The sequence below is a fragment of the Rhinatrema bivittatum genome, chromosome 4, assembly GCF_901001135.1.
Source record: "Rhinatrema bivittatum chromosome 4, aRhiBiv1.1, whole genome shotgun sequence".
In the NCBI taxonomy this organism is placed as follows: Eukaryota; Metazoa; Chordata; class Amphibia; order Gymnophiona; family Rhinatrematidae; genus Rhinatrema; species Rhinatrema bivittatum.
Window position 1 is genome coordinate 248,806,857 of NC_042618.1, and position 26,692 is coordinate 248,833,548.

Consider the following 26,692-nt stretch of genomic DNA (forward strand, 5'->3'; position numbering starts at 1 on the left):
TGTACCACGGTCCTGCCGATCTTCTTGCTGTGTGTATCCGGCACACAGCATAGCAGTAGTTCACCGCTCAGCCGCCATTGGGATGACATCCACCGGCAGCCATTGGCCATCAGCGGCTCGGCGCCCCCTAATGCTCAGCGCCCTAGGCGATCGCCTAGTTCGCCTAGTGCTTCCGCCGGCCCTGAACTTGTCTATAAAGAGCAATTTTATCAACAAAGGATTGAAAACAGGCGATGACCTATCTCTTATCACCACTTTTTATTATCCTGCTACCATGTAATCTATGTGCTCTTTCCAGCTGAACCTCGCCTATCTCCTTTTCACCAAACCTCTATTTATAAATCTGCTTACTATTTCCAGAAATAAAAGGTTAACAAATAAATAAAAACACACAAATATGAATGTCGATATTCAAATGTTACTTAGCCAGGTAAGTAGGACTTATCCAGCTAAGCAGCAGCTGCTAAATATCAGCAGTCGCCACTTAACTGAATAAATAGCAATATTTATACTTATCTAGTTAAGTAATTGGATAAGTTAAGCTTGCTCCACAGCAGGTCTAAAATTAGCCAAATAACACTTAAACTGGCTAAGTAGCAGCAAATATGGGGATATTCAGCAGCATGCCATGCTGCTGAATATTCTGTGTAAATTAGCAGCTAAGTCTTACCTGGCTAACTTGCTTAGCCGGCTGTGTCTGAATATTGACCTCAATATTATAGATTTGGGATGTGTAGTCAGAAAAACATTAGTTTTATTTATTCGGTTCGTTTTTTACATTTTTCATTTATGAATAATAATGGTGTACATTCATTTTTATTCATTTTGTGCACTAATAAAAAAAAATGAAATGAAAAAGTTTTAAAAACGAACAGAATAAATAAACCATGAAGTCCAGCATCCTATTTCCAGGAGGCACCTAGCAGATCCCAAAGAACAGATCCAGTTCCTTGTTGCTCACTTCCGGGGATAAGCAGTAGCTTACCAGAGGGCACCCGGCTAATAACTATTTATGGACTCTTCTTCCAGGAACCTGTCCAAATCCCTTTTAATCCAACTATGCTAGATGCCTTGACTAGATCTTTTGGCTTCAAATTCTACAAATTGTGCACTGACTAAAAAAAAATATATACTTATTTAAAAATTTTTCTATACCGCCTATATATTATTTAGGTCTAAGCAGTTTACACATCTTACATACATAATAAAGCACTGACATTAAATAAATATAAAAATAATTAAAAAAAACAAAGTTAAAAAATAGAAATTAAAAGAAAAACATGCCTAAAATATAACTTTGAAAGTAAAAAGCAGAAAAAGAGCATAATTAAGCTTGAGGTTCAGTGAAAATTAATAAAAATAGATAAGATTTAACACCTTTTTGAATTCCTTTGCATTTGTGAGAAGTTGGATGTAATCAGGTAATGAATTCCGCAGGATAGGGCCAGCCACGGAAAAAGCACATTTGCGGCTAAGGTCTAGCCTAGCTATTTTGATGTTAGGTACTTGAAGAAAATTTTTATCAAGGGAACGCTCACGTCTTTTGTACATCTTTTGTTGAATATCAACAATCTATTTAATATTTGGGTACTTGCCAGGTACATGTAAACCTGGATTGGCCACTGTTGCAAACAGGATGCTAGGCTTACTCAATTTCTTTAAAATCTGCTACCAGTTAGTTTCATGGAGTGTCCCTAGTCCTATCTGAAAGGGTAAATAACCATTCCTTATTTACTGGTTCCACTCATTTCATAAATATGGATCTTATCCCCTTCTCAGTCATTTATTTTATTTATTTATTTAACATTTTTTATATACCGAGGTTCTGGTAACAATGTTACCAATCACTTCGGTTTACATATAACTTTGGGATGACATAACACAAGTGTCTTACATAGAACAAGAAAATGAAGAACTGGGTGAATAAATAATTAAATTAAAATTGCATAAGACATTAAGAGAAACAACATTTTAAATTACTGAAATCTAACATACTAGCAATTCGGATCACTCAAGTAACAAGTAGTCAGTCTTTGGCAGGAGGAGATTGTATTGTTTCTGGGATTATTAAGTAGTGGGGCGTATGATGTGTAGACCCAGACGGGAGAGTGTTAGGGAAGTCGAAATCAGGCGTGTCATGTCGTGTTAGGGAAGTCGAAATCAGTACAGTCATGTCATCTCCAAGCTGAACAGCTCTAAGCTGTTTAGCTTTTCTGCATAAGGGAGCATTTCCATCCCTGTTATTTTGATTGCCCTTCCCTGTTCCTTTTCTAGTTTCACTATATCTTTTTTGAGATGGGGCAACCAGAATTGTACCAATACTCAAGGTGCAGCGGAATCTTTATTTATACAGAGATATTATGATTTCTATTCTTTTGTGAATTCCTATTTGCTTTTTTGTTTTGTTTGACACTGTACACTAAACTGAGGATTTCAATGTATTGCCCAAAATGACTGCAAGATCCTTTTCCTAGGTGGTTACTCCTAATATGGAGGTTGAAGGGATTCCAGCTTTAAGTGTTAAACCTGTTCATTTTATAGAACCAGAATGTGTTGCACACTTCTTGAAGTATTTGAATGTCTATATCATATCCATCAATGAACAGAGAAAGTGTGTGTGTGTGGGGGGGGGGGGGGGGGGGGGGGGGGAACGGGGACGACACACTATGATTGAGAGTCAAAACAAATTTCTAAATAATGCAAGCATTTTTCAGTGGAAAGAAAGACCAAGGGAGTAGACTCAAGAGTAACATTAGAAAATATTTCTTCACAGAAAGGTGATGGATGCATGGGTCAGCCTCCCTGCAGAGGTGGAGGAGGCAGAAATCGGTAACAGAATTCAAGGCTGCATGGGATGAACACAGAGGATCCTTAGTTTCTAAGTGAAGAAAAAAAAAAAAAGATATCAACTGGGATATATGGCACTGCGACAGGAATTAAACTGAGCGGACTGGTCGAGCCTTATTTGCCATCATATCCTCAATTTGTATGAGACAAAGTAGTTAAAATAAAATCCTGCATCACAAGGATAGGTACATTCTCACAAACTGATTCAGAGTCTGTCCCTGGGCTGCTACTTGAAATATTTCACCTTTTCTTAGGAATTCTCAAACTTATAAAACAAAACAAAACAAAGTTTCTCAGCAGGCTTTGAGTATCCTAAGAGGTAATCCTTTTGAATAATATTCTAGAATTAAAACTTCTTCAATGACATTTTTCCCAGACTGGGAAGAAGCTCTGCAGCCTCCCACCTAGATGCTGAAACAGACTTCTGGGAATCTGAGCTTGTTCCTCTGCCCCTCCTATTTATTTTATTTATTTAATTTAAAAACTTTTCTATACTGTTGCTAAGTTAAATACTATTGCAACGGTTTACATGTAGGCACATATTTAATGTAGGTAAAAGTGTACTATAGTATATTCTAACAGGTGCCGTCAAAGGTTCGGTTACAATAAATCATTAGACAGTCATTTAGCGAAGTACTTCAAGACCAATTGTACCAAGGTATGTACACGGGTAGTTTTATCACACATAGTATTATAGTTATGCTTATTTTTTTTTATTTATTTATTTATTTATTTATTTATTTATTTATTTATTTATTTATGGACTTTTTAATATACCGATATTCGTGGGACACATCATACCGGTTCACAATAAACTCTTGTTTAAACTCTACACAATAAATAAATTTATTGTGTAGAGTTCATAGACTAATCTACTGTAAAGTCCTAAGTACTGTGTGTCAGTGCCTTTCTGTCTTTTCCTAAATAATTTCTCTCTATTCTCTCGTCTCTTTGTAAAATGCTAGTTTAAAAAGCCATGTTTTTAAACTTTTCTTGAATGCCTTGAGATCACTTTGTAGTCTGATCTCTGGAGGCATTGTGTTCCAGATTATGGGTCCTGCTAGAGATAGGGCTCTCTCTCTCACTTGGGTCAGTCTTGCTGTTTTAACTGATGGAATGGTTAAGAGTGCTTTATTTGCTGATCAGAGGTTCGTGTGTGGAGTGTGTACCCGTAATGCTGTGTTTAACCACTCTGATTTCTCATCATAAATGAGTTTGTGAATGATACATAGGGTTTTGTATTTAATTCTATGTTCAATTGGTAGCCAATGTAACTCTGCTAGGTTTTCAGTTATATGGCCCCTCCAAAGTCTTCTGCTTCCACACAGAATGAAAGGGGCCTCTGAATTAAACAGTCTCTTAAATAAACTCCTCTATAGCTCGGTATAATGATAATGAGGAATTAGAGTTTTAAGAGGTCCTCAATTTGAGATCTCTCAGATTCTTGAATGTCTAATTAGGCCAGCCAGATGAGTGTCATGGTAGAAAAGGTTTTTAAGTTATACTAAGAAAGCTGTTTCTACATGCTATTGTCTCATGATAAAATGTTGCAATCATGCTATCTGGAATCTAGGGCAATTTTAGATTTGCATCATGAGCCTAGCTAGAACAAACTGCAAAGCTTCCTGCTTTTGACGGATGAAAAACATGTTTTAAGTTGAGATGAAGAAAATCATCACATGTTGCCTACTTCAAAATGGAGGTATAAGGGACATGTGACCTTGAGGCCTAAAATGACTGATAAGGGATGCATGGCCTTAAGAGTGGGGAGTGCTATGGCATTATGATGTAAATTGGGAAGTAGAGGATTGGGTTGGAAATGGCGATCTTAAATTCCACCTTAACAGTGATTAATACACTTCTGACAAGCAACTTCCTAGCTCTTAACACTGCCAAAACAGAGATACTACAAATCACCTTTCAAAGCATTTCCCACTCTCTGCATCTAGGCCACAGTCCCCTCTTCCCTACTGCTTCCAATGAACATGTGCGCAGTCTTGGCACCACCACTGACAACCATCTTACCTACAAAAAATACATTAACACCACAATCAAAGCCTGCTACTTCAAACTTCACACCCCCAAAAAAATCAAACCCTTACTACACCTCAGCGACTTACAAGCATTCATTCTTCCCAAAATTGACTACTGCAACTCCCTTTTCCTAGGGTTACCTAAAAGCACACTGCAACCACTACAATTACTCCAAAATGCTACAGCACGGATCCTCACCAACACTCACAAAAACGACCACATCACCTCAGTACTAAAACACCTTCACTGGTTACCTGTCGCTGAAAGAATAACATACAAAACCCTCACTCTTATCCATAAAGCTCTCCATAATCAAAACATGCAATGGCTCACTGAGCACTTTATTTTTCACAGCTCAAGCAGACCCGTTAGGCAGCAACACAGAGCAACACTGCTTATCCCTTCCCCTAAACAGTTTAAACTCAACTCCACCAGAACGCGGGCATTTTCTTTGGCGGGACCCGTCCTATGGAACAAGCTCCCATCCTTCCTACGTCAAGAACCTTGCCCAAAAAAATTCAAGCAGAACCTTAAAACCTCCCTTTTTAGGCAAGCCTACCCTTAACTACCTACTTCTCCCCTCGGAACCCTTAACTACCTACTTCTCCCCTCGGAACTCTGCTATTCTAACTTATGTGCTATGCATTCATTATTTAACTAAATGTATTTCATTTTTTGTTCACATTAATTTACTTGTTACATGTTAAGTTCAACCTTCAGTTAGCCCTTGTTGTTTATGCCCCCCTGTATTTTATTTAGAACCCCTGTATCGTTCATCTTTTACCACATTTCATTGTTCTCTGTAAAGCTTGTTTAGCTACACTTTTTGTTCACTGTAAACCGATGTGATGTTCCCAATGTGCATCGGTATATAAAAGCCTCTAAATAAAATAAATAAATAAATAAAATGGGCATAGCAACTGAACATTAGAATAAGATGCAAGGAAATACTTAAGGACATTGCAACATGTTGATTGGTTTTGATATGCTTTCAATGAAATATATGATTTATATAACCGACTGTTAAGTGCTTGAAGATTCTGAACAGCTTTACGGATTGCCACTGGTTCTCTTTTGATATCTTTCACAATAAAATAAAAAAAAGGGACGTTGTGGTCTGATGTGACATTTTTCTTTTAAATTTCTTTAATTTGGACATAGAGCATATCCATTAGCTGTTCTCCTGGAGAAATTGGTACCGGGGCCTTTGCCCTTAAAAAGGGCCCACTTTGGTAACAGGAAACGATAGTAATAAACTGTTGTTCTTAGCCAGTGTGCTAAACAGAAGTTTCTTAATTTTGAATTTTTATTAATTTTGAAGAATACAGTACAAAGAAAATAGCAGCAATCCGGAAGGGTTGGAGTTCTGAATCCTATCCGGACCAAGACCACAAAATTTGCAGGTCAGTCACAGAAACCCTCCCCCCTACCACCAGAAGTTTCTTAATTCTATCAGTTACAATCTCTAAAGTCTCCAGACTGGGGTCCCTCCATGGCAGCTTTTCTTGTGAGAAGGGCCAGGATGAAGCAGTTATGGCAGGCGACTCTGGACCTGCTCCTGTTTTGATGATTTAAAAAAATTATTTTGAGAAATAAAAAAAAATTTAAAAAAAAAAAACAAAAACCCTTTTCATACTCACCCTGAAGTTGCCTTACAATTCCAGATTTTTGTTACTATTCATTTTGCTTTTTATTTTTCCTACTTTACTCTTGGCTCTCCCATTCTTCCAGTTTTTCCTTTCTTCCCCTCCCCTCAAGCTTTTTCTCCTCTCACCGAGAAAGCTGGTTTTAATTCCCATCTCAGGCTCTTGATCATCATTTAAAGGTGGGAATGCTTTTTAAGTGGTTCCATAGACTAGGTCAGGGATCCCCAAACATTTCAAGGGAAGGGCTACACAGGACATTTCAAATCACTGAGAGGGCCTCACTCTCTCACCCCCTCCCTTCCCTTTGCTCCCATCACCCACCATGCACATTTTCTTGATTTTCCGCTGGTGGGGCCTGGCCTCCCCACCAGCATCTCTCCTCGGTACCACTTGTCAGTCGGTTCCTCTTCCGCTGCAGAGCATGGCCTCTCTGCCAGCAGTTCTCCTCAATGGTGTGGGTTAACCAATCTTCTTCTGCTGGTGGGGCCTGGGAAGCCCTACCAGCCTTTGTGCCTCTGCTGCACATGAAAATAAACAAACTACTTGCTCTACAGCCAGATCTGGCCAAGGGAAGGAAAAATATGACAGACGAGAAAAATAAGCTCAGTGGGCCATAACTTGGAGATCCCTGCTCTAAGTAAAGCAAAATGTGAGTTAAAATCTGTTCTTACAAAAACACACACTAGACAACAGAAGGACTAGCACAGCAAGTGACTCTGCAAATGCTTACTGGTCTTTTGGCCAAGAAAGTAACTGCCATAACTAATAAGACACACAAAGATAACCTGGATAGTACTACAAGGAACACAAAAAAATTTGTCTCAAAAGGGACAGTCCGAGATCAACTTAATTTTATTTCCATACAATTGTAGCCCTAAAGTATCAAAAACCTTTTTACAGTATGCTAGACAAAATGTACCTTACTAAATCAGGAGACCGAATGATTCCTTCCACAATGTTCTCACGGATCTGCTGGCGATCATTCTCATGAATGTTAAACGGAAAGACTGCTTCGCCTAGTGGTGGCTCCCGGTCTGGCCAATATTGTGTCACCATATTCTTCAGGTAAATGGCAGCTATATTACAGAAAATAAAATATTAACATAGCAGCATAGAAAGGAGTATTTCAATTCAGCTCTACCATAATAACTTGGATTGATATAGATCCTCCTATTTGAGCGGGGTATTCATTGGTATTGCAATAACCCTCAACTCACTTTCTTTGCTTGATTAACACCATCATAGGAAGGCAGTAATCTTCTTAATCTCATCATCCAATAGTTCTAATATCTTTTTAAAATATAAAATGCTATAATGGCTATAGTGAAAACAATGTTTTCCGTAGATAGCAGGATGAATTAATCATGACATGTGAGTGATGTCATCCAGCGGCACCAAACAGACTTGTCTCTCCTAACCAGTAGAGCTTTGAGCTCTACTGAGCATGTGCGGGAATTCCCAGGTGGACGTTGCCTCATGAGCCTCCTCAATCAATATCAGAGCTGATCTTAGCTCTGGGTATTTAGTATGACTAATTCATCCTGCCAGCTACGGAAAACACTGTTTAGAGTAAGCAAATTTGCTTTTCTAATAAGCCGGCCAAATAGCCATGACATTGGGAAGTCCCAAGCTGAGGATCGTAGCAGAATGTTTACTGAATTTGCAACCTGTATTCCACCGTGGAAAGTGGACTACCATGAGAACAGGTTATGAAAAACTGCTCCGTCCTCAAGATAGTAGTGGGACGTAAAAGGGTATACTGATGACACGTTGCAGCTTTGCAGACATCTTCAAGAGACAGCTCTTAGAGATGCACAGTGGAAGCAGCCATAGCCCTAACTTGATGAGCTTTGACAGCATCTGTGATTTGTAGGCCTGCAACTATGAAGCAATGTTGAATGCAGTTTGCTATCTAGATGGACAATGTACATTTGGTGACTGCTATGCTAAGTCTATTAGGACGATAAAATGTAAAGACCTGAGAAGTATGGCGATGCGGGTAGAGTTATTTTCTTATAGTAAGCTAAGACCTTTTTGTAGTCCAGTGTATAAAGGGGTTTTTCTCCTTGTGCATGTGGCCTCGAGAAGAAGACAGGTAGTACAATAGATAGATTGATATGGAAAGCTGAAAACCTTTGGGGGATTGTGAAGCATTATCCTATTGTGGAAAAATTGCATGTATGGAGGATAGCGAACCAATGTTTGGAGTTCGCTGACTCTTCTGGCTGATATTACTGCCACAAAAAAAACCACTACTTTCCTTGTCAAGAATTTTAGAGAAGCAGAGTCCAATGGTTAAAAGGCGGCCTCATTAGTTGAGAGAGGTTGACACTTGGGTCCCATGAAACTGGAGGTTTACCCTGCTGTAAAACTTTCATAAATCTCGATGCCAAGGGGTAAATTGAGATGGGTTTATTGTCAACCATAATATGGTAGGCTGCTACGGCACCAAGATGCATTCTTAATGAAAATATAATGAGACCAGTTTCATAAAGGAAGCGCAAGTAAGGTAATAATTGCTAGGGTTCATAAAAAAATGGATCCATAGCATTTTGTCGTCACCATATGGAAAACAGTTTCCATTTAAACCCACAGACCTTTCTAGTTGATGGCTTTCTAGCAGAGAGTATTTTGTCTTTAACCTCTTTAGGTAAAGAGAGATCGGCGATCATTATGCATTCAATCTCTAAGCCATCAGATGGACAGAGAAGAAGGTCAGATGGAAAAGAGTTCCTTCGTCTTGAGTTAACAAGGCAGGGTCTGCTCCCAGATGAATGGAAGGCATGCTGGAAAGTTGTATGAGATAAGGAAATCACATTGTCTGGGTCACACTGGATTATGAGGATCAATCAAGCTCGGTTCTGTAGCACTTTCTACATTATTTAGGTGATTAGTGGTATTGGTTGGAAAGTGTACATGAGAACTGTGTTCCAAATGAGAAGGAATGCATAACAAGCTAACCTGAATATGCTGGATCAAAGCAAGCAAAATTTTACCAGCTTTCAGTTCTCATACAAATAAGTTGATCATTGGTAGTCCTCATAAATCCTAGTGTCGGCTGTTGATTATTGTAGAGACCACTCATGCAGACTGAAGACTCTTCTGAGATGATCCACCTGTGTATGTTGGAGATCCCTGGAAAGGTGGTGGCCTTGATGTCTGCTTACCCATTACCAGATCTTTAGTGCTTCCTGGCAGAGAGTCAATGACCCTGTACCTCCCTGTTTGTTGATATAAAACATAGCAACTTGGTTGTCCATTTGGATAAGAATGTTCTTCCCTTGGAGAAGATGAGTAAATGTTGTAGGAGAATATCCGATTGCTCTCAGTTACAGCAGATTTATATGAAATTGACTTTCCTTGAGACACTAAGTGCCTTGGGTTCAAAAAGATCCTATAAGGGTGCCCCATTCTTTTGTAGAGGAGTCTATCATTAAGGTTATTTGATGGGGCAGAGTGCAAAGCAGAGCTTCCTGTTGAAGTATTTGGGGGGGGGGGGGGGTCAACCACCAGCATAAGTCCTTCTTCATATTTCTGGATACTTGTACCACAGTTGTCAAGAATTGAGTTAGCGGGTCCCCACTGAAGGTGACTGATTAGTGGAATCACATGAATGGCCGCTGCCATGTGATCAAACACAAAAGAATTACCCTGGCTGTCGAGCACTGCAAGGTCAGAAACTAGTGACTGAGCAATCAATGTTTACTCATTCTGAAGGTTGAAAAGCATTCTCCTGCACAGAGTCTATTGTAGGTCAACTTCCTGAAATTCAATAAAAACCCCAATTTCTGCAGAAGTTGAACTGTCTTGAGTAGTGAAAGCAACATTTCCTCTCGGGAGCAGGCCACGACTAGCCAATCATCCAGATATGGGACAGACTCCTTGGTGCCTCAAGTGTACAGCTATTATCACGAGGTATTTGGTGAAAACGTTTGGAGCTGCTGAGAGGCCAAAGGGAAGCATTTAGTATTGATAATAGGATGAGTCCAGCTTGAAGCAAAGGTAGCACCAGTGGATGGGATGGATGGATGGGAATGCAAGCATATGCATCTTTCAGATTGAGAGCGCACATCTATTCTTCCTTCTGGTTGCAGGGAAGAATCATGCTGAAGGAATTAATTTTGAATTTCTCTTGCAGTAGATGTTTGTTTAGTTTTCTCACATCCAGAATGGATCTCAATCCCCCCGTATTTTTTGGGATAACAAAATAATGGGAGTAGAAACACTGTCCATGACAGGAACGAGGATATGGGATCACATCCTGTCAGTTTTATGATTGTTGCATTGGCTACTAATATATTGGAGGATTCAGTTTAAAACAGTGACCCTAGTCCATTGCACAATGAGCAGAGACAAACCATTGTGTGTCAGCTCTCTCCTTAAGGTCTACATCTGCATACCCTAAGGCCACAACCTATTAGACATTCCATCTGCCTAACAAGCACACCTTACAGAAATGAGGGGGAGAACATTCTAAGTAGCAGGCCCTACATTATGGAATAATCTAACAGATGAGATTAGAAATATCCAATGCTATACTGCATTCGGAAAGCAAGTAAAAGCTTTATATTTCAAGCAAGCATTGGGCAGCAATGAATGTTAGTACATGTATTAGCTATTGTATTTTAAGTGTTTTATTGTTTTATTCTTGTTTTTATGATTTATATTATTCTGTTCTTAATATTATTTTATGCTATTTCTACATATGTTAGTTGTAATTTGCCAAGTACATTGGATTGTGTGGACCAAAAATTCAGTCAATAAAGCAGAGTTGCTAACCTGTAACAGGTTTTTCTCCAAGGACAGCAGGATGTTAGTCCTCACACTTAGGTGACATCTTTAGATGGAGCCCAGATACGGAAAACTTATGTCAAAGTTTCTAGAACTTTGACATGCCACACAGGGCATGTACAGCATGCCCTAGACCACGTGTCCACATGGGGTCCCCCTCTTCAGTCTTATAACATAGAATTAGATATAAAACAAAAAGTAGGAGAAACCCTAAACATCCTGCTGTCCTCTGAGAACACTGTTATAGGTAAGCATCTCTGCTTTCTCAGAGGACAAGCAGGATGGTAGTCCTCATACATGGTTGAATCCTTAGCTACAGGCTGCTCCCGAACATAAAAGGGGACCAGTCACCCAAACCAGGTGCCAACAAGCACAATGGTGTTATTGGTAACAGAGAAGGAGACAGCCTTAACCCAAACAATGGCCCTAGGTGGGAAAGAGTTGGGTTCTACACCTCAGTTTCCAAAGGACAGATTGGCCAAACATACTGTCACGTCGGCCATCTCTATCTAAGCAATAGCAAGATGTGAATGTGTGGAGAGAACTCCACATCGCAGCCTTGAAAATCTCCTCTATGGGGACAGCTCACAAGTGGACCACCGATGCTGCCATGGCTCGGACCAAATGAGCCTAGACATAACCCCAAAGATGCAATCCCACCTGGGCATAACAGAAGGAAATGCAATCTGCTAGCCAATTTGACAGTGTCTGCTTGGCAATGGCAATGCCCAACCTATTCCTATCAAAAGAAACAAAAAGTTGGTTGGACTATCTACGGGCTTCAGTCTGCTCCAGATAGAAGGCTAAGGCTCACTTGAAGTCTAAACTGTGCAGGGCTCATTTTCCTTGATGAGAATGGGCCTGGGAAAGAATGTTGGCAGGATGATGGACTAATTAAAATGGAAGTCAATCACCACCTTAGGCAGGAACTTAGGGTGCGTACGCAAGGCCACCCTGTCATGATAAAACTTAGTATAAGGTGGATAAGTCACTAAGGCCTGGAACTCATTGACCCTGCACCCTAAGGTGACCGCTACCAAAATTATAACCTTCCTGGTCAGGGATTTCAAGTCACAGGTGAGCAGCAGCTCAAAAGGAGCTTTCATCAGCTGAGCTAACATCACGTTGAGATCCTAAGACCCAGCGGAAGGCCTTAGGGGAGGCTTCAATTGAAGCAGGCCCTGAATGAACCATACAACTATAGGCTGTATAGAGATATCATCTACATCATGGTTGTATACATCAACTGCACTCAGATGAACCCTAACAGAGTTGGTTTTCAAGCCAGCTTCTGAAAGGTGTAGAAGGAAATGAAGCAGTTTTTGTGTGGTGCAGGAGAATGGATCTAGGGCCTTCTGTTCACACCACATAGAAAACCTCTTCCATTTCAGTCCATAGGACTTTCTAGTGGAAAGCTTTCTAGAAGCCACCAGGCCTTGAGACACATCTTCTGAAAGATCAAGTGGTTGTAAAACTAACCACTCAACATCCAGGCTGTGAGTGACAGGGCCTGGAGGTTGGGATGTCTCAACCTGCCTCGATCTTGCCTGATATCTGGGGAAGTCCCCGGACTTGATTGGCCTCCGGATGAACAACTCCCGCAGGAGTGGAAACCAGATCAGTCTCGGTCAATAAGCAGCTATGAGTTTTAGAGTCCCTTGTCCTCACGAAGCTTCAACACAGTCTTCGCTACTAACAGAATCAGAGGATATGTGTACAGAAGATCTTTGCCCCAATGTCAGGGAAGGGCGACTGAGGCTGGTCTGCTGTCTGTCCTGTTCAGGGAACAGAACAGAGGGACCTTCCTGTTGCAAGGGGATACGTAAAGATCCACGTCCGGGTTCCCCCAGAGGTGGAATATCCGATTTGCAACCCCTTGGTCCAGGGTCTGAAGGCATTACTCAGACCGCTAACACATTCTCCATTCTGATCAGGTACATGGCCCTGAGCACCATCCTATGGGATAGCCCATGACCCAATCTGAACCACATCCTGACACAGGAGGTATGATCCCATACCTCCCTGCTTTTTGACATAGCATATCGCCACTTGGTTGTCTGTTTGAATCAGGACAACTTTGTTGGACAGTCTATCTCTGAAAGCCCACAGCGCGTACCTGATTGCCCAAAGCTCCAGGAAGTTGATTTGTTAACAGCTTTCCTGGGCAGACCAGAGGCCCTGTGTGCTGAGCCCATCTATATGAGCTCCCCAGCCCAGGTTGGATACATCCCTAATTATGACAATTTGGTAATGAGCGTTTTGGAAAGAGATCCCATATCAGATTCAAAAGTACCCACCACTAGGACAAAGAATCCCGGATGGACGAGGTGACTCTGATGCGATCCTGGAGGTTCAGCAAGGCCTGGCGCCACTGTGACCTCAAGGTCCATTGGGCCTTGTGCATGTGCAATCGTGCCAAGGGAGTGACATGGATGGTTGCGGCCATATGGCCCAACAACCTCCACAAGTGTCAGGCTGACACCTGCTGGCTCTGCTTAATCTGCCACGATGGTCATCAAAATGATGGTCCTTTGATAAGGCAGGAAGGCCTTGGCCTGAGCCGTGTCTAGCAGGGTTCCTATGAAGGGACATGCTGAAATGGGACTTCTGGTAGTTTATGATGAACCCTAGTGACTCCAACACCCGGATGGTCAAGCGCATGGACAAAACTGCCCCTGCTGAGATGTGCTCTTGATCAGCCAATCATCCAGATAAGGGAAAACATGCACCCCCAAGTGAGCCACTACCATGGCTAGGCATTTTGTGAAGACTGGTGGGGCTGATGAATCCAAACAACAACACCAGATATTGGAAGTGCTGTTTTCCCACCACGAATCTGAGATACTTCCGGTGATTAAAGAAAATCTCAATGTGGATGTACACGTCCTTCAGACCAAGAGAGCATAACCAGTCCTCTTTTTACAAAAGCGGGATCAAGATATCCAGGGAAACCATCTTGAACTTTTCCTTTTTGATAATTCAGTTCAAGGTCCTTGGGATGGAGTTCTTCTGTTTTCTTTGGAATTGGGAAGTACCCCTGCCCTCTTTGCCCTTGTGGAACAGGCTCGACCGTTCTGACCATTAGAAGAAAGAGAGCTCAGTTAGTAGTACATCCAGATGTGCTACCGGCCTACATAATGGGCTCAAAGGGCAATTTGGTGGGGCAACCAATAGGTCAATCAGTATTCTTGATGGATGATGGAAAGAACCCATTGGTCTGAGGTGACACTGGTTCACAACGAACTGCAGCCTGCCCCTGACCGGCGTATTCATCGCCCCGGGTATGGGTAACTGGACTATGCTCGCTACAACCAACCCCACCCCTGGAGTTGACTGAGGTGCCGGCTATGTCTGGGACCTAGGATGGCTGTGAGCCCTGATGTAGCTGTCAGGAATGAAGGGGGTGGACGACATATCTGTTTTGTCTCAAACACAGAAGAATAAATTGGCGGTGCCTATCTCTACATTAGAGCTGCAGGAGGCGATTTCACCTCTCCCAGCTAAGAAAAGCCCAGGCCAGTTGTCTATCCTGCAGATTTCTATAAATGTTTTATATTAGTCATGCTTGGCCCATTGAAGTACATACGTGATTATCTGCAGCAGCATCCAGAACAGTCAGGGACATTGATAGATACTATTATATTGCTGCATAAACCTGGCCTGTCAGAAAATATCTTAATATTTTGTGCTTTATTGATAATTACTTATATTTAGTGAAGTCAGTAATCAATTAGCCATAAAGAAACATGTTAGCATTTAATACCCATAAGCCTTTACTTTTAAAAGCCATGACATCGGTCATGGCTGTGCTGAAAAAGCTCCAGCACATAGCTTTCACCTTTACCCTACTTAAGACCTCAAGATTTCACCTTTACTCTACTTTCAGACTTTGAGAGTACAGTTGTTTACCACTTTCTCTTATCTCAAGTAAGAAAGCACCTGCATTTTATGACATTGAGCATCCTAACGCAGGTGTCATGATTGACCACCCTAAAAAACAGATGGCCAGCCAATTAAGCGTGAATCTTGTGACAGAAGGGAGTGAAAAAGATTTTCTCTTAGAACTACAAAAGAAATCCAATTAAAAATCAAAAATGGGCGAAGCTATAAACAGAATAAGAATAAATTATATATTTTACTGTTCTGATATGAAAAATTGATTGAACCCTAGTCAAGGTCCCTAGAAAAGTTCTTCAAAGACTAAGAGATAGATGTGTTGATGGAAGTGTAACAGCTACCCTGGATCAAAGGGTCTTAAGTGTATAAAACTGAGAGCAGTTAGAAGGGAAGGAGAGGTGCTACTTAGACTTTCTTCGCACGTGATTGAGAGAGACACAAGCGGGGTGCTTCAGATAATTGGTAAATATAATCTTTTATTCAAGTATATGAGAACCTTTAAATTGCTATTGTTTCTAGATTGGCAGATGTATTAGAAATGTATTAATTTCTAAAAAGATGACATTAACAGACATTTATCTGATATTAATAATTTCAATTTCCTTATTAATGGCTCTTGCATTGATTGTAGGATATACTCTGGTAAAGTTAAGATTTGAACATAAAAGTGTTTCTTAGTCATTTAGAGATATTTATTCATGCCTTTCTTTATCTGAAATAAAGAAAATATTTTTACAATAAACTGACTGGTTTATTTATGCATGATGTGCTGCATGAATTAATGGTAAATAAATTTCTGTGGTAGATTCGAACACACCTCTGAAAGTAAACTTTTTGTCTCAAGGCAGAAAGGGTAGGGAAATAGAAGTGGAAGTGGGATATTTTATCCAGGCAGGATTCCCTGGTTTTAAATTCTGCTAAGGGTAGAAGCCTCAATACTTCCATTCAAAATTTACCACAGGCCAAGAAGCTTCTGAGCCAGAAGCCTATAGGCCCATATCCCTGCTGAATGCAGATGTGAAGATCTTAGCTAAGGTTGCAGCTTTTAGGCTAGAAAACTGCATGGGGTCCTTTATAGGGAAGGATCGCTCAAGGTTTGCCAAGGGCCAGTCCTCGGTGGATAACACCAGAAGAAAATTTGACATAATGGCTTTGGCTAAATGCAATAAGATCGCAGGGCTGCTAATCAGCTTAGATGCAGAAAAGGCCTTTGACAGGCTATGATGGCCTTTCTTATTTGCTGTTCTCAGTAAATATGGGTTCCCTGAGCAATTCTGCAATTGGATTACAGTGTTGCATGATCACCCGAGAGAAAGAGTTCTTATGAATGGATATTTATTAGGGTTCTTTCCCATTGAGAAAGGCACTCGACAAGGCTGCCCGCCTTCTTCATTGCTTTTTGACTTGGCTATAGAGATCTTGGCGATTAGATTGCGAGCTAAAAGGGAGATATCGGGCATACTTGTGGGAGGGAAGCAGCATCCTTTATCTCTGTATGCAGATGATGTGTTGCTATTTCTGACCAACCCCGAAGCGGCAGGGCCAAGACTCTTAACAGAGGTAGCAGCTTGTGCAGCAGTGGCTGGTTATAAAGTTAATTATCATAATTCAGAGATTTTCCCTGTTGGTATTAGTAGGGTGGAGGACATTCTGAGATATTTTGCTCCCTTCAGAAAGGCGTTGTCTCATATTAAATATCTAGGTATTCTCATACTAAGTAATATGGAGATCTTTATAGGCTTAATTATGCACCAATTTTTACTAAGATCCGCAAGACTGTGGAAATGGAAGGGCTATTATATTTCTTGGGGAGGTAGAATTAACGTTATCAAGATGAACATCCTGCCTCAGCTGTTTAACTTGTTTCAACATTTGTCTTGTTTTCTTCTGAAGAAAGTTTTTGCGGTAGTGAATAGTATGCTTTAAGATTTTTTATGGGAAGCTAAACTTGTGAGGGTAAAGATACGTACTTTGTGTAGACCTAAGGAATAGGGGGATATGGCATTCCCAGATTTGCAAGCGTATTTTCAGGCTGCTCGTTCAAGCAGAATTTCTTCTTGGCTATATAGGGACATTTTTTCAGTGGCTAGCCATCGAGAGAAACTTAGCTGAGGGAACAGATCTTATTTCATTAATTACGTCAACATCGTTATCATCCGGGAGAAGAAAGGCATGTTGGAATTGCCCTAACAGCCTGTACAGTCAAATCTTGAAGGGTGTTAGGTAGAAAACTTGGCTTAGGAAGGCCACTTGGCTTTTTCACCTCTTTGGAAGAATCCAGCATTATCATTTTATACATATTAAATGGGCAAAACAATGGTGGGAGGCACAGTTGCGCTGTTTGAATGATCTGTATGAAGAGGACAGTTAAATCTTTTTTAGAACTCCAAGATAAGTTTAAAATTCTGGATCGATCCCAGTCATACTATAATCATTTGAGCAAGACATTGTTGATAATGCAGAGAGATGGATGGCATTGGACTGGGCCTTTGCAAAGGTTTTTGCTAAGAGAAAAGCATGCTCAATATTGTACAGGGTAATTATGTAGACTTATTTGGACCATGACCCACTCTAAAGGTGGAGAGGATATGGGCTGAGGACCTGGGGCTTCAGTTGGAACCAAAGGTGTGGAGGATAATTTGGCGTAAAGCACATAGGTCCTCTTTATGTGTGAAAAGGGTCAAATTGTCGGTAAGACTTATAATACGCAGTTATAGATATTCTATGCTCATTTGTAAGTTCTCAGCTACAGCCTCTCCTTTATGTTGGCAAGGGTGTGGGCAAGATGGTTCCTATATGCATGTATGGTAGGGGTACCCCTATATTCACGCCTTTTAGATGAGAGTGGGGCAAATAACTGAGCAAATGGTAAAATGCTCGTTTTTGATGCCCGGTTTGTGTCTATGGGGATTATGAGGTAACCAGTTACTTATTAAGTTCCAGATGTTACTGATATAGCAGCTGTTGCATGCAGCATGTTTATCAATAGCTCTGAAATGGAAATCAGTACCCACTTTGGAAAACTGGAGGACTCAGGTCCATTTGGTTGCTCTAAGTGAAAAACTAACATATGTTAGAATATAAAGTGGTATTAAACAAGATTTGGGTCCCTACTGGAAATGTTATCATTCTGTATAATGGGAGGTGGGCAAATCCATTGTTCTGTACTTTACTCCAAATTGTTGAAGGATTGTGTAATGTAAGAAGGTCTTGCCTGTATTCTAGCGTTTACTCAAATAAAAAGTTAACAAAAAAAGAAATACATTAGCGGTCCCCCGACATGGACCACGTTTCGACAAAGTGCCTCGAGAGGGACCAAATCAAATAGTCGTCATATACAATGAGTTTAGTAACAAAGCATTTTCAAGGATTTACACATGGATTTGCAAAATGGAACTTATCAAATGTTGACAAGCAGCATCTTTAGAGAACACCACCACCAGTGACATAAGGGTGTCCTGCTGCTGCTGAGGCAACTGCTTGGCCACCTCCTACACCTGCTTCCAAATGTCCCGAGAGTACTGGCTCATGTAAAGCTGGTAGGAAGCTATGCAGGCAAAAAGCATGGCTCCCTGAAAAATCTCTCCCCCAAGAGCGTCCATCGCTCTGTGATCCTTCCCTGGGGGCGCAAAGGAATGGGTCTGAGAGCACATGGCTCTCTTGAGAGCGGATTCGACTACCACTAACTTGTAGGGAAGCTGTCGTTTATCGAACCCGGGAGCCTTCTAGATGAGGTAAACCTAGTCAGCCTTCTTTATTCACGGGAGGCATCTTGAGGGGGTGTTCCCAAATCCTCAGCAGTAACTCCTTAAGGAAGTCATATACCAGGACCACCACAATTTCCTTAGTAGTCTCCACAAGCATTTTGTGCCTGGCATCTTCCTCCATCAATAACAAACAGGATGGCCTCCACCATCGCCCTAACAAACCCTGTGAATAAGTCCTCAGGTGGAGACTTCCTTCGATCTTCTTGAGGAGAATGTTCTGAGGGGAGACCCTCAGAGCCAGAGAAGGACACCTTGGTGTCATCCCCTCAGAGGACACAGAGGCCCTCATCTCAAAGAAATCGGCAGGGGATGGGGCACCAGGCACTTCCTTCTTCAAGAGGTGCAGACACTGGTGGAGCTGGACGGGGGGGCTGCAGACCTCGGCATCTCAGCTGGCCTAGGTGGAGCTTCCTCCTCCAAGGAACAAGCCACGATCACTTTATTTGGCAGTGGTAGGCTGCGGTGCCCCGATGGGCACAGACATCAACCCAGGAACCGATGCCAGCTGGGTTGGTAACACACCGATGAGCACATGGAGCTTTTCCAACAGCGGCTCCAAGACGGACGGTGCTGGTTCCGGTGCCATCAGTGCCATGAGACAGTTGCCTCATATCAACCACCAGTTGTACTCACCACTCAAGCTCTTCCTCAAACACTGCTGATGCCAACACTGACTGGGAGGAAGGAGGGGTGGCCAGATCCTCTTCATAACCAAGAGGTGGATCGGTGTCTGGCATCAGGACTGGTGGAAACCGTCACGGATTCCTGGCACTGATGGAGGACTGGCTCCTCACCACAGGATCACATTGGGGGCATCACAATATGAGCTGGCGCATCCCCGTGTCCGGCACTGTGTATCAATGAAGGCCAATGCACCGTGCATCAATGAAGGCCTTGTGCAGAGGCCGATGACGAGGGACCTGACATCCTCGGCCTGGAAGAGACCTGACAATGGCCAGTCTCCGACACCCCTATCTGTGAACAAGATGGAACTGACTATTCCACCAGTCGATAGCTCGGTGTCCATTGATGCATCTCTGTGGTCCTTAGATGCCGATGGCTCGGTTTTCTCCAGCCCAAAGAAGCAATCCATCTTATCGAGCTGAAGACTACATCCTTTCGAGGTCATCTGGGCACATTTGCAATAACCACAGATGTCATGCGATGCCCCCATGCAGAGGACACATTCATCATGGGGTTCGTGATGGACATGGACCTTGGGCATCAAGGGCATCATTTAAACCCAGATGCGGCCATAACAGTCCAATACCCCACGTGGACGCATGATATAGGGCATGCTGGGCATGTCCTGTGTGGCAAGTCAAAGTTCTAGAAACTTTGACATAAGTTTCCCGTGTTGGGGCTCCATCTGATGATGTCACCTATGTGTGAGGACTACCATCCTGCTTGTCCTCGGAGAAATAAATAAATCCTCCCACCCCACCAGCACCTCCTTAAGGTACTTCTCCAATTTATCAAATCTAGCATTTTTGAAATCTAAGACTGACTTTTGTGCAGCTCCTCTCTGCCTTAGCCACTGTATCAAGCCATACAAACGATCACCGGTGCTCAGGTGGCTGCCTAACTGGACAGAAGAACAGAGAATAAGTACCAGTTCCAATATTGCCCTTTTTCTCATATGTTACATTATGCTTTGTCTAAGGAAAACCCTAGGAAGAGAGTCCAGGACCTCTCTACTTCCAACCAATTTTGCAGATGGAATACTCCAATCTCTATCAAATCTCTAATCAACATTCCTACCTCTTGGATGCTTTCAACCAGATCTCTGTACAGGTTGTCAGCCTATGTCAGAGTTCTGTAGACCACACTGGTGTAGGTGGAAGCACCATCTCCCCTTTCTAAGATAACTCACAGTACCTTCTCCTCTCTTCATGTTCCCTGCATTTAAGTTCCTTTGAGATAAACAGACAGATAGAGATAGAGATTTATCTATCTTTTTTAAACATGAGCTATACCTCCCTCTTTTGTGCCACAAGTTTTAGCAAACACCCTGTAAAGAGTAACAGAGCTTCAGCAACTCCAGGTCAAATGGAATTTTAACTCACCTGCTTGGCGAACTGGAAATTCAACCTGGTCTGACACAATGATCTGAAGTAATGTGGGAGCAAAGTTGATGATCTTATATGACTAGAAAAAAAACAAGAAACATACAATGCGGGTAACATTATAGGGATGCAATTTCCATTAAACAATTAGTTGCCAAACTGATGGTCATTTTTCCTACAAAACTGTGAGAGAAAATCCAACAGACTGAATTTATCCAATTAAGGTCACTTTGACCTTTCTAAAAATCATTTCTGCCACTGCACTTTTGCAATTTAGGAATATTTATTCCAGTGTCATTGCTAAATACTACATAAATTATACAAACTGATATAAGGAAAATACTTCATGTGGCTCATTTCCTCTGTACTGGCCTGCAGGTGGTATTTGACCTCTGTAAACAGAGGCATGGGATTTGACTTGTCTATAAGACTAACATCCTGCAGTGGCACTGGCCAGAAAATTATTGCTAGTCAGGAAGCCACTGGTGAGGGAGCTAATGCTAGTACTATGTGCCTTGATTGCCTCTTTCAACAGAAAACTAGCCCAGAAGGTGCTAGAGTTCTCTAGTCTTGGCTGGGAATCAGTGTTGCCAATTTAGTGGTTTTTGTCATTAGACCTGGTGACACTTGGAATCAGATGAAAAGTTTAGAAATGTGAATGCAACAGGGTGCTAATTTAGCTACAAACTTAGCGACTTTCTCGCAGCTCTGAAATTTCCACTGGGTTTCCTAGTAACAGAGCATAGCTGAAAGAACAAGAGAGTGAGATGTTCTCTGGCTAGAGGTTGCAGGAAAGTACCAAAGAGTGAAAGCTCCTCTGGCTCCACCCACCCCCACCTCCACCCACCCGACAACTGTGGAATCCAATGAGGTCACAAGGAGAAAGGAGGGAGAGCTCTGCCTTGTCCCCAACATTGTTAACCACTTATAGCAAAAAGTACAAAAACGTACAATACATTTTTAATAAAAAAAAATCATTTGAATAACCTCCTGCCACAGATGTTGCACTTCCTCTCAGACGTTAAGAGAAAACAAATTAGCAAGCATTTGGCACTTTGCCACAAGCAAGCGAAAGAGAATGAAAGCTGCTAGCAGAGGAGCCTGGGAAGCTGGGAGCAAGGCTCAGCCTGGGCTAGTCCTTACAAGATCAATAGAGTCCCAGAATCTCGTTCAGTGAAAAGTGCCCTGCAGGATGCAAGTAGTCTCTCAGGTCCTAGCAGTATGGCAACCCCCCCCCTCCCCCACCAAAAAAAAACCAACCTACCGTATATATAAACATTTTAAGGTTTATGAGTGTTGAATCATTTTCAATATCCCTTCTTCCCATGTTCAGTATTCATACTGTGGTTTTAGCTACTTTTTACCCAATCTGCAGACTTTTTACACTGGATTTGTTAATTTTTTTCAAGTTAGAGCCAAATTCCAAACTTCTGGTCCACAAACAGAAAATACTCTATTACGGTCAGACTCTTTACAGGTCTTCTACACAGATGGATCCTGCACCAACACCCCATAAGAAGACCTAAGGTTACACTTTGAAATATAATTTCACCAGCTTCTGTAAATAAACTGCTCCTGTCCCTTGCACAGATCTAAACTTTAATATCATAATTTTAAATTTAATTGTCTCCTTAATTGGAAGCCAATAAAGAGATCTTAATAAAGGCTTAGAACTTAATCTCATCAGCCATCGGAAAATCAATCTTGCCATCATATTTTGAAATACCTGTATTCGATGCATACATTTATTAGGCAACCCCACCAAAATCCTATTACAATAGTCAAATATCAATGAAACCACAGCCTGAATTTCAATACAAAATGCAGAAAAACTTAAAAAAGATTTCAACTTTCCTGTCTCAATTTCATAAACACCCTTCTAACCATCTTTGCCAGATAAGGTTCATAAGAGAACTCTGAATCCACCTGAACCCCCAAACTCCTTACTGGCAATGAGGGAGCAATCACCTTCCCTTTAATAGTTAGATTTCTAATAGATGATATCTCAGACTTCCCAGGAACAAACAACCATTCTATCTTATTTTCATTTAATATCAACTTATTTCTATCCAACCAGCTACTTACAGTCCCTCCTTTAATCCTTCGTTGATTTTACTCATCTAATCACTCAAATCCATTGCAGCAGGATATATCAATTGTACATCATCTGCATACAAAAATGCATGAAATACCAAACTTCGGATCACCTGCCCTAAGGGCTTCATAAACAGATTGAACAGGGGTGATAACAGTGACCCCTGTGGCATCCCACAATTCAAAACAAAAGAGGCTGAACTTCCTTCTCGTACTTGAACTACTGCCATTCTAGCCATAAGAAATGAAGCACAATACTTGGTGATCCACCAAATCGAATGCACTAGAAATCTAACAGTATCATAAATACCGGGACTCCCTTATCTCTTTACCAGAGCACATCATTATTAATAGCTACAAGCGTTGTCTCCTTATTGTAACCTTTTCTAAACCTGGATTGACATTCATCCAATCCATCCATCTCATCTACATACTAGGTCAATCTAGAGCATACTGCTTTTTCACTGATTTTAGTCAAAATGCACTATTGGCCAAAGACTGATTTTGCAACAAAGGAAAAATCACTGTTTTAAGGTATCTGGAAGATAACTCATTGAATGACCCATTCACAATCCTCAATAACTCCCTCTGAAGGTCTTCAGGCAATGCTTTTACTAAAAAAGCAGGACAGGGATCAAACTGACGTTGTCCCCTTACATGTAGACAGAACCCTTTGTAACTCCTTTGCAAAACATCTTCCAACCCCATCCTCTCTCCTTATATCTCATCTGATAAAACCACATCACCCTCACCTCTAGCTCCCCCTTATATTCCAGTTACTCCCTTTAATTGTTGCCTAAACCTCTCAACCTTCTCAGTTCAAAATTTCAAAGCTATTCCTATTCAAAGACTCCAGAATGACCTCATGGAAAATAAATTTCCTCACCAACCCTTGGATAATTCCAAAAATCTCAGATAATCTATTTTTAAACATTTCAATTTGTCTCTCAAAATACTTTTTCTTAGCCTGTCCTATGTTTGCAAAGTAGCCATTAGCTAATTTACGTCAATACATCCTATCGTCCCAACAATGTGATTTCATACATCTCCTTTCCAATTTCCTAACCTCTTTGTAATTTCCCCAAATCTGGAGAAAATCAAGGTGGTGATTCCCTTTGACAACCTCCCTAAGACTTTAACAGGGGCAACCTTAATCAAACTATCAGACACTATCACATTCCACCTATCCACCAAATCCTTTACTGCTGTTCTATAAGTCCACAAAGTAGTCACATTTTCCATATCTATCTTGCCCCTTCTCTTCCTTTCAATTTCTATGCCTCTATTCTAACCAACTCTCCTGCAACACAAAACAGGAATTTATAACTTTATGGTCAAACCAAACCAAATCATTTCTTCTCTGCCCCCCCTGCTTTAAATAACTTCTCTGCTCATATTCATAGGGCCTATTATTAGATCCAGATTCAAACATCTGCAATGCATCCTTTAAGCTACTAGCTAACCTACAAGACAAATCATCTACATGAAGATTAATATCACCCACAATAATTAAATCCTTAAAGTGCAATTCAATCGCTCCAATAAATTCAATAAGGTCTTCATCTCTACTTATACCGAAACCCAGAGGTGAATTTACTAGTAAAATTCTCACCTTTACCTTCTTACCCACCGCAATTAACACATCCACTTAGAGACAGTGAATATGAGAAAAAAATGTGTTCCACAGACCACTTACAGCTAGCTTTCACTGCCACCCCACCACCCCTTCCTACCAAGTTCTCACCAAGAGATTCACTAAGCGGCATCCTCCTTTGGCCCGCCGCTACACAGCAGCGTTGTGTCTTGTATAGGCCAAGGGTTAGGGTCGGCGAAATCTGTAATATCACAGCCAAGGGAGGGGCTAACAGGCTCGGTTGGCAAGGACCCGTTCCTAGACCCAGAATTTAGGCCTGCAGCACACTTCACTCCTCTGGAAGGTTCCCCCCCCCCCCTACAATTCAGGCAAAGTCATAATTCAGATTGAATGAGGCAGGTATATTATGGAACGGCAGGTTTGTTACATAGGTTCTGAATGTCTTTTTTGCAGGGTTTTGTATTAATTTTTTATTTATTTAGGCATTTTATATACCATTGTTCCAAAATCAGATCACAACAGTTTATTTATTTATAGATTTTTTTTATACCGGAGTACGTAAGTAACATCACCTCGGTTTACAATAAGTGTGGCTGTTACTCATCAGGTGATCTCAGAATATGAATTTTTTTGTGTGTGTATGGTGAATTAGTGAGGGTCTGCCTCATATAAAGTGTATCCCTTTGGGAGACGATCTCATCCCTCACTTCAGTCAGCAGACTACCTTGAGCCACTCATGAATGCTAGCACCAAATACTGATAAAGTAACACCCTGCTCCTGCTCCAGGCTGCTAACATTCTTAACTGCTTCCCCCAACCTGACATCATCAAAGTCACGTGTGTTAGCAAAGGGGACACTGTGGGCCCAGTCTTTGTCAATGATGTCAAGCTGGGGAGGCAACACAGACTCTGTCACATGGCAGCAGAAAATGTTGTAGTGCAACCACTTTCATCAATCACCCTATGCCTCTGATGGACAGCATATTTTCTGTTGATAAGCAAGTTGAATAAGCAATTACATATTGGTGAAGTCACTCGACAGCACCAAATGCCATCATCTCTCCAAGCTAATAGAGCTTTGAGCTCTACTGAGTATGTGCGGGAGTTGCCATATGGCCTTGCCTTGTGAAACTCCAGTCATTTTTTTGTCCGAGCACAAGCACTGACGGGCTCAACTCTTCTCACTTTTTTCTCTGAACGTCAAAAAAACTTTTTTTTTTTTTTTTTTTTTTAACATATCTTCCATAGTTGCCTCGATGCCTTGGCAGCACCCATAACAGCAGTTTTCAATGCCACCTAGAAAGTAAAAATATAGATATAGATATAATGCCCAAAGGCCTTGTCGTGGAATGAAGTTCTTTTATTAATGTAATTAAATAAATTGCCCGACTGGCAGAGTTTCGCCTATTCAGCTGCAAGGTGTCCAATAAGTCCTAATATTCTGTACTACTATTTCTTTTGATGCACTGGTACACACAAGATCAATTGTGTAATATTAAATACAATACAAAGACAATTAAGCCCCTGATGCAGCTGAATAGGCGAAACTCTGCCAGAGTTTGACAATGTATTTAATTACATTAATAAAAGAACTTCATTCCACGACATACGGTCTTGTTTTTGTTTTGTTTGCCTTGGCTACGCTTGACCATCTTCCGTTTTGTTTTGTTGGACCTTTCCAAAGGCCTTGCCTCTTCAACATGTTGGAGAAGAAAAAAACATTGGTAAGCAGCTTAAAAAGTTGCATCTGTTACAAGGTAATGTCCTTCATCGACTGTCATGAGCTCTGCTATTGGTACCTTGGTCTGAAACATGGCCAGGCAAATTGCTATGCTTGTAGACACTCTCCACATTCCAGGGAAATTTGAATTGAGGATCCTCATAAATCTCTTTAAATTCACAGCAAATCCTCTTCCTGCAGTGCAGCATCCTCTGCCTCACTGGGAAAAGTGTTGA

At 41.3% G+C, this 26,692-nt stretch overlaps 1 protein-coding gene across 2 annotated transcripts in view; it reads right to left on the reverse strand.

Moving 5' to 3' along the window:
- IPO8 (importin 8) overlaps positions 1-26,692 on the reverse strand; it is a 285,959-nt gene that overhangs the window by 232,432 nt on the left and 26,835 nt on the right. For both annotated transcript variants that reach the window (XR_003856437.1, XM_029600000.1), the window contains exons 2-3: positions 21,049-21,130; positions 7,447-7,603 (exon numbers count right to left, since the gene is read on the reverse strand). Coding sequence is in view for 1 of the 2 variants with exons in the window: in XM_029600000.1 (XP_029455860.1) it covers positions 7,447-7,603; positions 21,049-21,130 (239 nt within the window). In the remaining variant the exon portion in view is untranslated. The remainder of the gene's footprint in view (positions 1-7,446; positions 7,604-21,048; positions 21,131-26,692) is intronic.